Raw genomic sequence first — 16,755 nt, 5'->3', positions numbered from 1 at the left:
TAAAACCTTTCAAAATTGTGAAGGTGAAAGGCTAGTAGCATTTTAACGCGATAGCGTTAAAGAGCTCATTTCGCAGTAATTCCAGTGTTGGCGTCGGCATCAGCGTCGTTGGTTGTGAGCGAAAAATTATCTTATGCATGAGCGAAGAAATGAGAACGATGTAAATAAAAGAAATGAAAAAAACCCTGGATCTGAGTGGGGACCGAACTGGGGTTGTTTGCGACCGAGTGGGGATGCAACCCGGGTCGTTTTCGTGAAAAGCGCATGTTCTACCACGTGACCACACCTCTGCTTTTGAAAACAGTGAAAAGAACTTCCTCTGCTTGGAAATGCACTTAAAATAGCTTTGATGTATCAGAACCTCTCATGTATCAGAACAATGCAACATAAAATATTGCACTAATAATGCGTGGTACAAGCGTTCATTGCCAACGGGCGTCAGCATATGCGATTACCCTAATGGCTTTGCGGTGGAAAGCCGGTAACCCTCTACAAAAGGCACACACGCTACTGCGCCTATTCTTCGAAGACCACGTATAGTGGGTGCATAGCGAATTCCAAAAAGGTTTCATGCGCCAAGTGTTTGAAATATGCACTAGAAACGGAATGTCGCTCGTTCAAATCCTAAAGGCGAAGCTTTAAGGTCCCCTACTTTTCTGCTGATATGTTGTTGAACATTGCGTGTTTGTTTACGCGAATCTACTGGCGTGGCAGCCGCCTCTCTCCCCGCCAATTCTGCGCTCCCACAAGGCCTGCGTATCAATAAGGCCACATGTTGCTCTGGACAGACCACTGCTGGAGCTCCATTCATAGTCGCTTCCTCCCGAAGTCAGTTACGATGGGCGATATATGGAGCCGCTCCAGCCTGATCCACTGAGGCATATTTCGTGGGTCTACCTTGTTCACAGTGAAGGCCACATAAGGTGATATCCGGTCTTGTTTTCATTTTTGTATTGTTTTGTTTTGTTTCCTACGATGACCACCACTAAGGGGAAGTGGGGGCGCCGCTCGCACGATCACGCGATAGTTTCTGTATCACGGCACGAACTCAAAACATTCAATGTAAGCTTTTGCCTTAAAAAAAAACTAGCGACTGAAGCAGTGCGACAGTTACAGGTGTACACAGAGTTCATACGACAACGACCACACAAAAGAACTTACTTATAAGACAAAAATCCTATGAATTCGTCCGACCTGATGTCGGGGTGGACGAAACCAACAATACTTGTGCATAGTTGTACGGCAACGAGAGTGCCCACAGCACGTTATATCAGCTCATAGGAAAGTAACTCGTCCGTGAGTGACGGGAACTAATCTCAATAAATGATACTAATTCAAAGATAAAACCCGATCGTGTCAAAGTTGCGTAATTAGCTAAATTCACTCTGACATCTCGTTGATAAATCTTGTCATTTTAACACCACCGTGCTCTCAATGTATCATGTCTTCCTGGGCAGAATGACGTTCCTTTGCAGACATGCAATTCGTGCAGACAAGACCCAAGCCCCATGTAGTCGGGTAAAATGGCTGCGCAAATGTAAGCAGCAAATAAACAATAAAAATGAACAGACATGCACTCCACCAGCCAATACTCCACCAGTTCAACGAAAAGCTGTCGCCTCCTTAAAGAAATTTCTATTTTCATAACCTTGCCAACAGACCTTGTGTTCAATAGTTACTTACCCTGGCCAAGCAGTTCTTGCTCAACAGGCAGAGTGTACGCTGTGAGATGCACGGGCTCGCTGCGGCCGTTTGCGTTGACGCCGTACACGGCCAGCCGATACAGTGTTCCCGGTTGCAGAGAATGAACCCTAAAGCTGGGCTGTCCCGCTGTCGTCAAGTTTGCCTTGATGGGGGCTTGAGGGGGCCCGTCCCTGAGTTCCAGCAGGAACTCTTGGTTCTCTGGAGCACCACTACGCCGTTGGCACGACACCAGCAATGCATCCGAGGTCGCCTCTCGTGCCACGCAGTTGGACGGCTGCACTGGACCACCTGCACCGAGTTAGAGAGAGAGAGAGGGGGGGACACACTTTAAAGAACTACTGGATATGTTAACTGGCTGTGATGTGGGCCCGTGACACCGCTATGAATACGACGAAGCGGCAGCAAAAACACGTGAGCACGCGCATTGAAGTAAGGGTGGTTCACCCGCCTTGAATATATTTTCCCTTCACGTACTTACGTGGAGCGTGCAATTGAAAAAAAAAAAGAACAGGCCACTTTGGCCGAGGAGACGAAGCAATGATCGCGAGCAGTGAAGGCGCGTTGGCCTGCCCGAGCGCGAACATCCAGAAGGTCAACACCTGTTTGAAGAACCTGGTCGGGTGCCAACGTCCGAAGGACTTCTAGAACAGTACGTCTCCCGTTCCTGGCGCCCTGGCAGTCTGGACGCAGAAGAACCAGACAAGAAGTCATCTGCCTCCTCGCGTCGAACGGGTTCGCGAAAAACAATGCCGTGATCGCTTCACCCCATCAGAATGTGTGAGTGCTGTATAGTTTGTACTCGTTCGGTAGAGACATTTTGAGCGTTCAGCTTATGCAATAAAAATATGTATCTTGTTAATTTTTGTTTTATCTGCTGGAATAGACGTTTGTGCGCAGTGAGATTGTGTCTTCTTCCTTGCAGTCCTAACCGGTGTTTCTCGCGCGACTCTTAAAGGCCACTGCCCGAACCTTATTTCATAACACTAGCTTTTCACCTGGCATTCTACTACAGTGACTGGATGACGATTATCACTCATACACTTGATTGATATAAGCAGCGCAACAGAAACACAGGTTACACTTACACCATACAGAGATGATGGAACAGTGGTATTCGTGAGGATGTTTGATTAAGAAGATCGAGCTTGAAACGGAAGAATAGACGTGAATGTCAGATCTTTGTTGTCTAGTTTTGCAGGAGAACATATCAAGCTCTCACTCTTTGTATGAGAAACAATCATTAATGTTATGCAAATCCACATTTCTGATTGACGAGACCATCAGTCGCTTAGCTTTAAACGTTCCATTAATATCACTGCATTCTAATAGAGATTAACTCAACGAAGACATTCTGTAATAACCTGCTGATTCTTTCAAGTTGTGTAGAGAGAGAGAGAGAGAGAGAGATAAAGATGCAAGGAAAGGCAGGGAGGTTAACCAGACGCACATCCGGTTTGCTACCCTGCACTGGGGAAGAGATAAATGGGAGAAAAGAGGTTGCAGAGAGATGAGAAGGTACACACAATCACGAGCACACTCGGGGAGCACACACAGTCTACAGGCGGTCACTTACACAAGTTGTGTAATTATGTCCCTATGTCTGCGCAATAAGCATCAAGTGTCAAAATGTTTCATCCACGGCAAACGTGCAATATTAGCTAAAGATTTACTCCAGGAGGCAGATAGGGAGGAGGAGAGAAAGTGAGTGAGCCTGGTATGCCGCAGAAATGTCAAAAGACCACTGTAAAGCCATCTAAGCGTGACCAACATTTTGCGGTGAATACCTATCTGTCAGCTAACTTAAGCAATTTCTGGTATGTCTCGGGTGACTTACCTATCGGTACTACCTGGAATATGCAAGGCCGTCTGCTGTCACCTATGGGGTTACTGGCGCCGCAGCTGAGCGCCCCGTAGTCAGCGTCATGCCGTGGTGTGTATCGTAGCACGGAACGGAGTGGTTGGCCGGTGGGTGAACTGAACGAGGCGTCCGGCCCGAGTGGATAGTCCCGATTGCCCTGACGGTAGCCCCACGAGAACGTCACCGGGACCGGATCTGCTTCCATGTCGCAGGTGACGTGCACAGTGTCGTGCTTGCCGATAGAGTAGGTACGTCGCTGTTGAGACGTGCGGCACACGGGAGCGTCTGCAGTACACACGCAATGATAAGTGCAATTGCTAGTCGTCTCATTTTTGTTCACAGTAAGGTAAGGCTTAACCAGTCCCGCTTTTTGTGATAACAGCGAGTTTTATTATTGTAGAGAATGGCGCATGTCAGCCTACCGAGGTCACTGTGGCGACTGTGTATACGCATCATTGATAAGGCACGTTGCCATGCTAGTTGGTTCGGGTTCATCATTTATATTACTACAGCGCCCCACGACAAACACACACACACACACACACACACACACAGCGCTAACTTGCTACTAAGTAATGTTTTATTTACAATCACACCTGCTATTTGTACAAGGAAAGCTCTAAATTGGTGTAAACGCGGAATATTAGCATTGCAGCAGTTTCTAACTTTGTTCAAACTGACCGGCATGCAATTATTTTAATCAATCGAGAATTCTACTCTTCATTTTAATGCGCAGTAAGAACACGTCTCCTATTTTCGCTAGCTTGATTATTTGTACATAATTGCGTAGTAGTTTCACCATTAAACGACATAAACAATGGTGGAAGTTTTTGTACAACGTTCTTGTAAGCTGTACTCATCTCAAAGCACACAAACAAGCTGTGCCGCTGTACATGAGCAGTTCGTTGAGCAGAATGAGAAGTTAATTTGGTTGGTTTCTTGGTGCTCAGTTTTGCGGTGTGGGGTCTCAAAATAGAAGGCGCCGCCCCGCGGCGGTGGTCTAGTGGCTAAGGCACTCGGCTGCTGACCCGCAGGTCGCGGGTTCGAATCCCGGCTGCGGCGGCTGCACTTCCGATGGAGGCGGAAATGTCGTAGGCCCATGTGCTCAGATTTGGGTGCACGTTAAAGAACCCCAGGTGGCCAAAATTTCCGGAGCCCTCGACTACGGCGTCTCTCATAATCATATGGTGGTTTTGGGACGTTAAACCCCAAAAATCAATCAATCAAATCAAAATAGAGAGCGCCACGCTATTGGAGTGAATGGTCACAGTAGACACGATCGGAACAAACCAAGCCAAACACATCCATTTAACTGCTTTTTGATCGACAATATCGTCAGCCGAACTATTATAACATTCATTGTGATTATCACTCTTAACAAGCTTACAAATTATCATACATTCAACAATATAAAATACACAATAACACACTCAAGGAGGCGTCGCTAACGCTTGACTTACCACGAGGACCCACCGCAGACGATCCGCGGTATCTTCTACAGCAGACCCACGCTGGAGACAACTGTTCGCGTCAAACGCCACGCGCAAAATACTCGCTCAATTCTTGTGCGCCGCCAACAAAGCGTTCCGCCAGGCGTCGCCGCCGGTGCTACCAATCCACTCATGATGATAATAGCGGTGATCAACACTCGCGAACACAACGCCAGATACCGCTCAATAGTTGTGACTTTGAAACACGGCTTCTTCGCGAGACACGTGCACCACGCGGCGCAAACAACTTTACTGAGAGTGTCAGCCGCCCCCCCCCCCTCCCCTCTCAACCTTAATTCAAACCATATGCCGAAAAGAAAAACATGAAATAAATCAGCTACACAAGCTCTAACAAAAAATGACAACACATATCTCTACATAATGCCCGTGCACCACGACACCGCCGCCGTTCGACACAGCTGCAACGTCCGGCTCGACGACTTCACCACAGTACCGGTCCCACAACAGCAACGTTGCCGTCGGCGCGACGCACCGTCACCAGCGCCGACGCGTCTTCCGGTTGGTACCAGCACTCACAAGGGCGCGGGACTGCAAGCAGTTGCTCAGGTCCCAGGCACGTCCAACGCCCGACTTCATGACCGCATTCCTGGCCAGCGGCGCTAACGATGTGCAGAAGACAGCCATCCATGGGTTACATCACTGCCGCTACGTGCACTCGAAACACTCGAAAGAACAATGCAGTAGAGCAAAGGGAAGAAGCTTCGGGCTCCTCGCCCACGTGGTGCGATGGTCAGTACTGCTAGCTAATACATCGGCGTTGGCCGAGACGCCCAGCTGACGGAAAAACAAATCACCTTTTCTAACGCTTGCATCGCAAGATAACAATAAAGAAAGTGAGGGAAGCAAGGTGTAACCCCTCAACGCCACGATCCACCTACTTGTGCCACATGCGACAGGCTGTTGCGCAGAGCCTTAGGCCTAATGAGTCGCTTCACAACAACCGGCATCCACCCAGCCTAGGTGCAGAAGAGGCAGCCGCAAGGAGACATCCACTCTGTAAGGTGGCTCTTTTGCTCGCCGCACACAGCAGCTTACCGGGCGATCGGCGGCCACCATCTCGGACGGTGTCACGACGCCCCGACGTCAAGCCATAATACCAGACAACAACAACGCCCGACTCCCTGAGCCTAAAAAACATAGAAGCTATTTACAGAAAAACCTAAAACCCAAGAGGCTTCCGCACTCACTCGCTTCGGGCCTGGCCTACAATCCACGTGTTCTAAGCTTGGCTCACCCCAAGATGCAGACCAAACGGCTCTCGTAACAACTGAACAACGTTCTTTAATACCAACGACAAATGGGAAACAAAAAACACTTGCGAGCAGAAAAAAATGAAAATTCAACGTGCCAACAAATTCAAAGACGTCACAACAACCAATCTCCGCGCTCTCAACAAAGCACACTGCCGACGCTAGTAACGAGAAGTCTCCCTAGGCCTAATCTTCCCCGGCTCAAACAAAAGCTGGTACCGAACTGCGAAAACTGTCACCCGAAGATCCAAAAGCTCCACGGTGGGCAGCCAGTGTGGGGTCTCGATATTGAGAGAGCCACGCCACGATCTTGAAGTGCATGGACACAGCAGACACGCTCGCGACAAATCAAACAATACACATTTATTTAACTACTTATAGAAACGACGATATCATCAGCCGATTTATTTTAACATCAATTGGGATTATCACTCTTAACAACCTGACACAATATTACCATACGGTCAAGAACATAACATACGCAATAACACACCCAAAGCGGCATCGCCACGCCGCTTTGGGTGTGTTAACGTACCACGAGTGCCCACCGCAAACGACCAGCGACGTCGGCTACGGCAGACCCACGCTAGAGACAACCGTTCGCGTCAAACGCTACGCGCAAAGAGACTCGCTCAATTCTTGCGCACCGCCACCAAGGCGTGCCACCAGGCATCGCCACCGGCGTTACCAATCTAATCATGATGATGACAGCGGGGATGAACGCTCGCGAACAAAACGCCACCTACCACTCAATAGTTGTGAGTTTGAAATGCGGCTTCTGCGCGAGACATTTGTGCTACGCGTGCAAACAACTTTACAAGAGGTGTCAGCACCCTCACAATGGTTACGAACAGTGATCTGCAACTCGCCAACAGATTATGTATGAAAAAGATCAAAAGTGTGTTACCTGAAGAATAAGGCAATAGGCATTTTTGCGTACTCAAGAATCACCTAAGAAATAATTAATATGAGGAATTGGTGCATATGCCTAAACATGATGTGTTGCCTGTTCCCTAACGCCTTTAAAAGGACTGCTGATATAATTTCTTAAAACAGTGGAGAGCACAAACAAGCAGACGGGGGCTTGCTGTGACATTATCTTGAAAGCAACTCATCACATAATAGGCAAACAGAGCTACTTTACAAATTGTGTAAAAGTATTCGCAGTGAACCCTTTACGGTGTGCATGTGTCTTTCTTCAACCTTCTGCAGACACTTACATTGTATTCGCAAGCCATGGCTGACGCTGCTCGCTTCGCCCTCGGAGTTAGCAGCATGGCATGCGTAAGATCCGCTGTTCGTGCGGTTCACAGATCGCAGTGCCAGCGACTGGTTGCTCACAATGATGCCTCGTCCCGAGTTTGTGTGCAAGTCCCTGTCATCGAACGTCCACGAGACTTCGCCGACTGGGGGGTTGGCACGCACGTAGCATTCGAAGTACACATCCATGCCTTCGTGCAGATGCGCAGCATTCAGCCCGATTCCCAGGCGGAGCTCTATGATAGGAGCATCTGCGTAAAAACATCAAATCAATAGAAATAATTATACAATTCACGGTGCTTCCTTCATTTTATTACATCAATTATAGGTCTGTAATCATAAGTCCATGGCATCTCGATAAGCCTTGAGATCTGTGAGTTATACCGTGAAGCCCCCCACAATGTGTGTACCACTCTTGAACAACGGATCTGCCGAACGTGTGCTGCATAGCTGTAATAATTCCAATGCTTTCTTCGACGAACAGGTGATTCTTCTTTGACTTGCCACAAGCTAAGATCCAGCACAAGACATGCACCGACATCAAATTTATTGTTTGGTTCCGATTTCGCAGTTAACGTTTTAATGGAGTTTAGTCGAGCCATTGGACTACGATTTGACACCACAGCGTTCAATAAAGGCAATCTCTCACCTCCTCTTTTTTCTCTCCACGGCTGTATTCTCATTTTTGCTCCAAGTGTATTGACCTAGAACCAAGCATTGTTAACAGCATGCCGACTAGATAAATACCGGGAAACGAAACAAGACTAAAGTAAGCTGCGCATGCTCAAATAATATCGGTGTTACTTTCATTTCTTTGGTAGTATACTGCATCAGTTGCATCAGCATGTAATGTGTGAGACTGCGACTGCTAGTCGGATACTTCTTTTTCTTTCGCCGTGGTGGTCAGCAGGCAGTTAAACCGTTGAGCAACTTAGCTGTGTGTTATATAATTCCGAAGCGAAATAAACCGAAATGAAAAATTAGGAAGGTTAAGCAGAAGCGTGACAGTTTTGCAGGAAGTGGAAAAGTTAGAATATGATGTCTATGTGTGCCTTTCGTGTCTAGCGAATCATTTATGCCTTCGTTATAGCATAGTGATGCACGGTTAACTTAAACAGATATCGAAAAAAATTCAACCCACAATGTATGTCAAGTGTCCAGGAGTCCTCCATGGGCGTCTCTGGCTGTCTGGTGCAAAACGTGTTGGATGCCAGGCACCGAAGGCGTTCGCCATGATGCCAGGCGCTAGGGACGAAGCTGAGCACACTCAGTGTGGTCTCACTCGAAGTCGCCCTCGTGGCGTAGTCACTCAGCTCTCTGGATCCCAGCATCCAGCGCACAGAGGCTGGCGGTCGAGATCCTTCGACTTGGCAAATGACCTAGTGAGAGCAGAGCGTGGGTGCAGAAGAAACTCGTCATAGAAAATTTCTAGTCAATAGTCGAGGTAGAAAAACACAAATGAGTCGCAGTAGCGCTGGTTGCTAAATTCAATAAACTGCATGGTTCTCGGTTGTCAGAATTCTGGTCCAACATCTCTAAATATTAAACGATATGGCATTGCCTTATGCACTTCTCACCGATCATCGATACGCGAAAATGTATAAGCTTCATTAAAAAAAACGAATATTTTAGACTATGACATTCAGTAGTAATACTTTGTGTAAGCCACTTTGTGAGTAAAAAACAACGAAAAAGCGTCACGTTTCCCTTCCAACTATTTCGCTGATCATTTTGACTTCCTCATTGTTCTCACACTTGCACAACAGCATTCGTTGCGAATTTCTTAATACTATAATAACAAAGCTAGCATATCATTTTCTAACTATGTAGATAATACCAAACAGTTTTTAGCCAGCTTTATTCTTATAAGTGACTCTTTCAAATTCAAAGAGGTCTTTATAGAATTGCAACACTCATTTACGGCACCCTTACAGTATAAAGGCCAGCGTGACGCAATCTCAAAAATGTTACTTTCTTGCCGAAAAAGGTACGCCTTGTTGCTCTGTATTTGGTTTAAGCGTCCAATGCGTGCCTGTCTGTGTCGTCTTTTTCTCCACGTTATTTGTATTCATAAATTCCGAACTTCTCGTTGCTAGACAAGATGAGGTAATAATACATACCTGTGTTGACATTTCAGCTGAAAGTGGGCCTCTGTTTCCCTTGATTTCCACAGCGATCGGTTGCACTGTAATTTTGGACACCCATAAGTTTTTCATTCAAGTTTGGAGGTACTAATGTATCACAATCAAGTATACTACCTTCTTTATTGTACGTTTTAGAGTGGCTATTCGTAAGAAAAAACACCCACTTATGTTACAATATGTTACCAAATAAATTTCAACTAGTGCGATCCATGAATACTATAGAAACAACATGCAACGGCAGTTCAAGAAAAAAGGTCTGTGTATGCACGCGTTTCCCTCCATCATTACTGCACCGACATCAAACACCAGTGTGTATTTCTTGTGATTTTCAGACTTACATATAGAGGCCCAACTTCTAGCGAGTTATTCTATTTTTTTATTTACAGTAAGGTTATCTTTAACCAGTCCCACTTTTACTGATAACCGTAACTTTGATCATCGTAGTCAATGGCGCACGTCAGTTTACCGAAGTCACTGTGGACAATCTGTATGCGCATCACTGATAAGGCGCGTTGCCTGGCTAGTTCGTCAGCGTTCATCATTTATAAGACTATAGCGCACAACAACAAGAACAGAAAAGGCACACACACTTAGCGCTAACTTGCAACTAATGTTTTGTTTAGGCTGACAATATCATAACAGAAGATCTATAAAATCTGGAAGGCATCATGTAAAATTGCAGCACAGCTCAAGCACGTGTCATCACTGATAATGACAATCTGCACTAGATGATTTATTTATTGATATGTGGGCTTCAACGTCTCAAAACCACGATATGGTTATGAGAGACGCTTTAGTGGAGGTCTGCAGAAATTTTGTTCACCTACAGGGTTTTTTAACGTGCACCCAAATCTGAGCACACGGGACAATCTGCACTCCCCAATGTCCAAGTGGTGATTCTAGATACCTCTTTTGTTTATGTGAGAAGGTTAAGGAAGCCGCAGTCACACATTGTTCTTCTACCTTGTCGGTTTCATAGGTTTTATTCATTTCAGTGCAATTCACGGACTTTTGCCCGAGCTTGATCTTACAACCCAGTTTCCCGCTACTTTCACCATTATTTACCTTTTTGCATATTCTTTTTAACCATTTTTAACCGAAGCAGAAAACACTACGTCTACACCAGCCTTTCTCGCTATTCTTCACAAGTTATGCCAAATGGCATGCATGTACTTTGGCTACCTTAATGGTCTGTGTGGTGCGGCACCAGGAACTAAGACTGGTGCGGACGTTGTGTTTTCTGCTCCTGAACGGTTGCAAGCAATGTACAAAAAGGTTAATGCAGACAGTAGCCGAAAACGGGATTGTAAAATCAAGCACTGGGAAAAAATTGTGAATTGCCATTGAAATCTCTATCCCATTTCATTGACTTGTGAATGTGCGTAGATGGGCCAAACTAGAAAGTGTGTGAACCAAATATTTAACGAACAGCAGCAAAATGTAGAAAAGGCTGTATCAGGTCATTTGGGTGTTCACTGTCAGAGGTGTGGTCCAGCCCCTATGTTTCGAAACACCCGTGTTCTCGATAAGGTCCGTGACATAACTACACGTGAAATCACTGAAGCCTTTGAAATTTACAAAACTAAAGGAAAATATGTGAGTGTGGCTTCCTTGAAAAGAAAAGAGATACCGTAAAATGGGGTTAATTTGTGACAAATCTCGCGCGTTTTTCTTCCCTTGCTAGAGAGTTATCAACATAAAGGTGAATGAATAATGGCACAACGTTTCTAAAACCTTCCCTCGCACGACGGAATGTTGTACAAATGCGAATTTTAATTCAGGCGGCTATATCCAGGTTAAAAGCTGTCCCACTGTGGTGGAGATTGTAGGGAAACTTTGCGACAACGTTGTTTTTGGCAGAATACGATGTAAAAAAAGGCTGGCAGAAACTTACCTCATCAAAAGGTCATTTCAGTTATCTACAATTGGTATCTGCTCTAGCAACATAACAATTCTATGAAAACTTATTCATACAAGTACATACTCAATCAAGATCTATTACCTCAAAGGTGCCCCATTTTCCTAGTGGCCTAGGGGATTCATCATTTTCACTGGTATAGCGCACCACGACAAGGACACACACAAAGGAGAGATGCACACACACACAGCGCTAGTGTGTATAGCGCTGTGTGTGTGTGCATCTCTCCTTTGTGTGTGTCCTTGTCGTGGTGCGCTATACCAGTGAAAATGATGAATCTCAACCAACTAGCCCGGCAACGTGCCTTAGCTAGGGGATTCAATTGAGTACAGAATTTATTCTTTTGAGTACAAAATAGCGTCTTCGCGGTCTGGCCATCTCCAACTCTTTTGGGTCCTATCCATAGTGCTGATTGATTGATTGATTGATTGATTGATTGATTGATTGATTGATTGATTGATTGATTGATTGATTGATTGATTGATTGATTGATTGATTGATTGATATGTGGGGTTTAACGTCCCAAAACCACCATATGATTATGAGAGACGCCGTAGTGGAGGGCTCGGGAAATTCGACCACCTGAGGTTCTTTAACGTGCACCCAAATCTGAGGACACGGGCCTGCAACACTTCCGCCTCCATCGGAAATGCAGCCGCCGCAGCCGGGATTCAATCCCGCGACCTGCGGGCCAGCAGCCGAGTACCTTAGCCACTAGACCACCGCGGCGGGGCGTATCCATTGTGCTGAAAATGCACCCGTCGGGTTTGACTGCCGTCACTCTTCCTGGGTAAAGTTGCCGTTCTGGATTTACTACAACGAAGTCGACCTTCTTGAAGGTTCTTTCTCTGGAACCCGAGACGTTGTTATGTTGGTAGGACACTCCTACCACGAAAACGGTAGGAGTGTTCGTTTTAGATAGTTTGTCAAGACTTCCGCAGAGTACCTCGGAAGCACTTGTACCTCCTTCCGACAACTTTTTGTTGTCGCCATGCTGACCATCTGAAGACAATTCGTTGTTACTGCTTTCTTCTGTGCTCTTGTCTTCAAAAGGAAACCTCTTTCAAGGTATAGTCTAGCTCTTATACCGTAGAAACAAATGTCCTTCTTAGGATAACTTTGCAACAGTTGGCATGCCACAGTTACCCCGCGAAGTATCAACATTTCAGTTTTCTTTATATACCCGTGAACAGACATGACTTGATTAAATTTATATTGTACTTTATTTTAGCCTACGTAATAACAATCACAAGTAGATACCAGTTTTCGCTGTTCTTCTCGTGGGGACAGGTCAAGCACACAATGTTTCCGGTGCTTCGAGAATGCACACCAAAACACCTTTCAACATGTCAGCGTCCAGAGTGGCTACGCAGCATGAGAACTACGCAGCATGGCTACGCAGTATGAGAACTGGCATGTTAGGCGAGCTTTTTTAGCAACCTATTGCTTTTAGGTGGCGGCTGGTCGTGGCCTGAGATTTAAAATACAGAAACTCGTGTGCGTGTCACGAAGTAACCCCTGCAGTCACAAAGCAAACCCATTTTACGGTATCTAGAAGCACTGCTTTGACGTTTGCGATTGCAGATTGCATTAATCAGGAAGAACACGTGTATGAGCTGTGATGTGTCATTACGTGATGTTCTTTTAGGTTTTATCAATTGCCTGTTATTTTACTAAATGCATGTGTGATCACAAATAAAACATTAGTTGTAAGTTAGCGCTGTCTGTGTGTCTCGTTTGTGTCCTTGTCATGGTGTGCTATATAGTCATATAAATGACGGACGTATAAATGACAGTGACTTTCACTCAAATAGCTAGTTTTCAGCTACCACCGAAAAAAGCGTTGGTCTGTTCTTTTGATTGGCACTTGTAGTGCCACAGCGAAATTCTGAACTTTTTTTTTCACCGCACTTAAGCCATTCACGCCCTATATTTGCGCGCTTGCTAAACGTATGCTCCTGCAACATCACGTGTTCATAAATTTTCTTCGCATTTGCTTCTCGCTCTTAGTCTATTACAGTCCTACTTACCATTATTAAAATCGAACTGAGAAATTTACTTCGTTCAGAGAACACGTCTGGCCAACTATCCCAACAGTTCGGATTTCCGAAAAAATCTAACGGAATCCGCTAAGTTGTTCTTATTTGTGTACTCATATGTGATGATTAGTTCTATCACATCGTCGATCATCTGAACATCCACTAGGCAATATTCTCATAACTGAAATTTTATTTGAAAGAAAAGTGTAATCCGGAAGCAATGCACAGAAGGTTGAGCCAAATATGAAATTCAACTGGAGGAGCTCAATCTTACACTGTATTTCTTAAATGCCAACGCTGAGTCCACGCCATGAATTAATCCATAAAATGAGGTTCGTGTTTTGCTTTAGAACAACGCTGAAGTTCCCCTTTGCACTCCACCACGACGCTTCTAATTCTTCGTGGGAGCACTGGCCATAGCCAGACGCCACAATCAGTCGAGGGAGTGTGTTTCCGTGTACGATGCTGATGCCACTGCCTCGTGCTGCATACATGATGTGTCATGCTACGTCTCTCCCCCCACCCCCCAGAGAATACAACTGGCACGCCGAAGAACCAGGTCACTCAAACCTCCCTAGCTTCCACGAAGGACAGTAGTTCGCTGTGTGTCCTGTCCGTGCTGCTCTACACATTATTTCGAGGCGAAACTTTCCACCGAGGGAGAAGCCGCGCGTGTGTCATACACTCCCGCTGCTTCTTCGCTAACTGAAACAACTTTCACATCATTGAGAGCACCACATTGCACTTATTCTTAGTGTTAATCTTACTTTTTTTGTTCGTCTATGCGCACGAAAAGGGCGCCACGCGTTCACGCTGTATGCTCACCGAACATGGTTATGAAACACGGCACATGAAAGAAGCCGCCGTGAGCCTCGACTTCCGTGTTGCCATTACTCTTCCGTCTAGTCTGCGCGTTATGTTCCTTACGGTGCATGTTGACGATGACGCTGGCTGTTGCCGGTTCCGAGACGTTGCTGTTGACCGCACGACACGTTAGTTTCGCCCGGTAGTCAGCACGCGTCAGCCGCAGCCGCAGAAGGGTGGCCCTGGGGTGACCATCAGGAGCCCTGCTTAGTGCCTGCTGCAGTAGCTGGGATCCGCGCCACCACGTCACCACGGGCTCCGGCTGCCCTGTGTCGACCAAAAGGAAACAACTCTATACGAATAATCACGCTACAGACTATAATTCCGCTATGGAGAAATCTTGTGCAAGTGTCTTCTGCTTAGTCGGTGTCATTTTTGTTTTGCCATAATAAATGTATTCCATTTACTAAGTGCTACTTTCAGGGAGCTTATACTTGGAGTCTCACTTACACTGTTAGTGAAACCCACATTAGTTTTTATATGCCATAATTGTACCCAAAAGCAGGAGGGAGCTGTTCCATTATGGCCCCATTTACTCCATTTAGGACCTGTTTACTAAGAGTAACGCTTTTAGAACAAGTTTAGTGTACTTAGAAGAATGCGCATGGAATGTAACTAAGAAAGTATCAAATGGTTTTGGTTGACGTTAGTAAGCCTTGTCAGCTTGCTCTAATACCGCTATACTCCGCTTACTGAGAGCAAATAAAAAGTTTACAGCAAACTAGAAGGCATTTACTCAAGAACCTCACGCTCACACAAGCTGTCGTCAGATGCTTAAGTTTTGGCTACTTCACTTCATGCTTGCCCTAATTGACTGCGCGAAAAAAAGTGCAAGAGTTGAGTACCATAAACGTGTCGGCGTATTCTAGAAGCTAAGTTTCATCGTTATTGATAGCATTTACATTTTCAGTCATCAAAATAATTCTCTATCTGCTGCAACCTGTCAAGAGCACCCGAAAACTCTCCCATGTTAAGACATCGAGTGTGGAAATTGCCTCTGGGCCCTGAGATAACTTCTTCCGATTATCTTCCGGTAATCTATGTGTTGATGTCCTACTGACATTTTGAAGAAAGAATCTATTTGCAATACGAACCTATTCAAAATTCGAAAAAGAAGTATCAAAGAAAGCGACCACACTCACTACACCAATCAAAGTACGTGTCATAACGTTCGAACTTATACAGCATTTAGGAGCTGCGAAGATAAGGGAACATAAAGGGAAAAAACGGCATTCTAACACGTCGCAGGCCACTGCTACATACGCTGTATCTCTTCTAGCACCACGCAGTTTCCTCGCCGGAAGTACAGGGTAGCAGGAGGCGTTATTTTCTGCCAGAACATCGAGGGCCGGGAAACACATTACCGCGTTGATTTTCGCGGTGGCATTTGCACGATGAGACATAGGCCTGACGATGCCGTCCGCGGTCGTAAATACTAGAGGAGTGCTCTTCACGTGGTTCTTTATTGATCCCGATCGTGAGTGCGCGTAGAGCGCCCAAATCCCTCAAATGACCCAAGTTCCAGTGATCAGAATAAGTAAATACAATGCAATATGAGTTATGAAAATACCTCCCACACTCTCATACGGTCACCACTCTTCGAGTGACGTGGGTCAGTCAGCGCTTTTAAGCTATATATAATAAAAAATAAAAAATCTTGCAGTGTATATTTGGCATGAATCAACGGCTGGAAGTTCACCGTGATTTCTTGTATATATTTAGATAGTCTACACCGCATAAGATGTGTGGAAGCTCGAAAGGTATAGGGTTAATGAAAGGAGGAAATCGTCATACATCAATTTTCAGTACGAAGATATGAAGCTATAAAATGAATTTTTCTCAGAATAAAAGCGTCACATTGAGAAATAAAGCATGGTTGATCCCTCTATTAGGAAATTGGTATACCGCGAAAGTTAAACGTGTCATTGCATTGCAGAGGTGTATTAGCATCCATTGTGCATTGTTTCGCCACGAGAGCGAAGGTATGAATGCTGCAGTAACAAATTGAAATGTCACGCGAAGAATGACAAGCAGCTCAAAATTTGCAGCGCACACCTCAAGAAGCAAGCAAGCACGACATGAACATTCAGAGGACGAGCGCGGACCAACTCTCCTAGCTCGACCCTTGAAGCACACTGCTCAAACAGAAAGAAAAACACACGAAACAAACGCACAAGCATACACCTGGACGAGCGCGAACATTGGTC

General features: G+C 45.6%; 1 protein-coding gene across 5 annotated transcripts in view; it reads right to left on the bottom strand.

Moving 5' to 3' along the window:
* Window positions 1-16,755, bottom strand: part of LOC119166108 (synaptogenesis protein syg-2) — a 149,367-nt gene that overhangs the window by 13,603 nt on the left and 119,009 nt on the right. For all 5 annotated transcript variants that reach the window (XM_075891685.1, XM_075891682.1, XM_075891683.1 and 2 more), the window contains exons 4-9: window positions 14,612-14,815; window positions 9,704-9,768; window positions 8,725-8,962; window positions 7,544-7,834; window positions 3,539-3,847; window positions 1,684-1,992 (exon numbers count right to left, since the gene is read on the bottom strand). In XM_075891685.1, coding sequence (XP_075747800.1) covers window positions 1,684-1,992; window positions 3,539-3,847; window positions 7,544-7,834; window positions 8,725-8,962; window positions 9,704-9,768; window positions 14,612-14,815 — 1,416 coding nt within the window. The remainder of the gene's footprint in view (window positions 1-1,683; window positions 1,993-3,538; window positions 3,848-7,543; window positions 7,835-8,724; window positions 8,963-9,703; window positions 9,769-14,611; window positions 14,816-16,755) is intronic.

Source organism: Rhipicephalus microplus, chromosome 1, assembly GCF_043290135.1.
Source record: "Rhipicephalus microplus isolate Deutch F79 chromosome 1, USDA_Rmic, whole genome shotgun sequence".
Lineage (NCBI taxonomy): Eukaryota > Metazoa > Arthropoda > Arachnida > Ixodida > Ixodidae > Rhipicephalus > Rhipicephalus microplus.
Note: the sequence above shows the minus strand (reverse complement) of the source record. Positions and strands in the feature narration are given on the sequence as shown.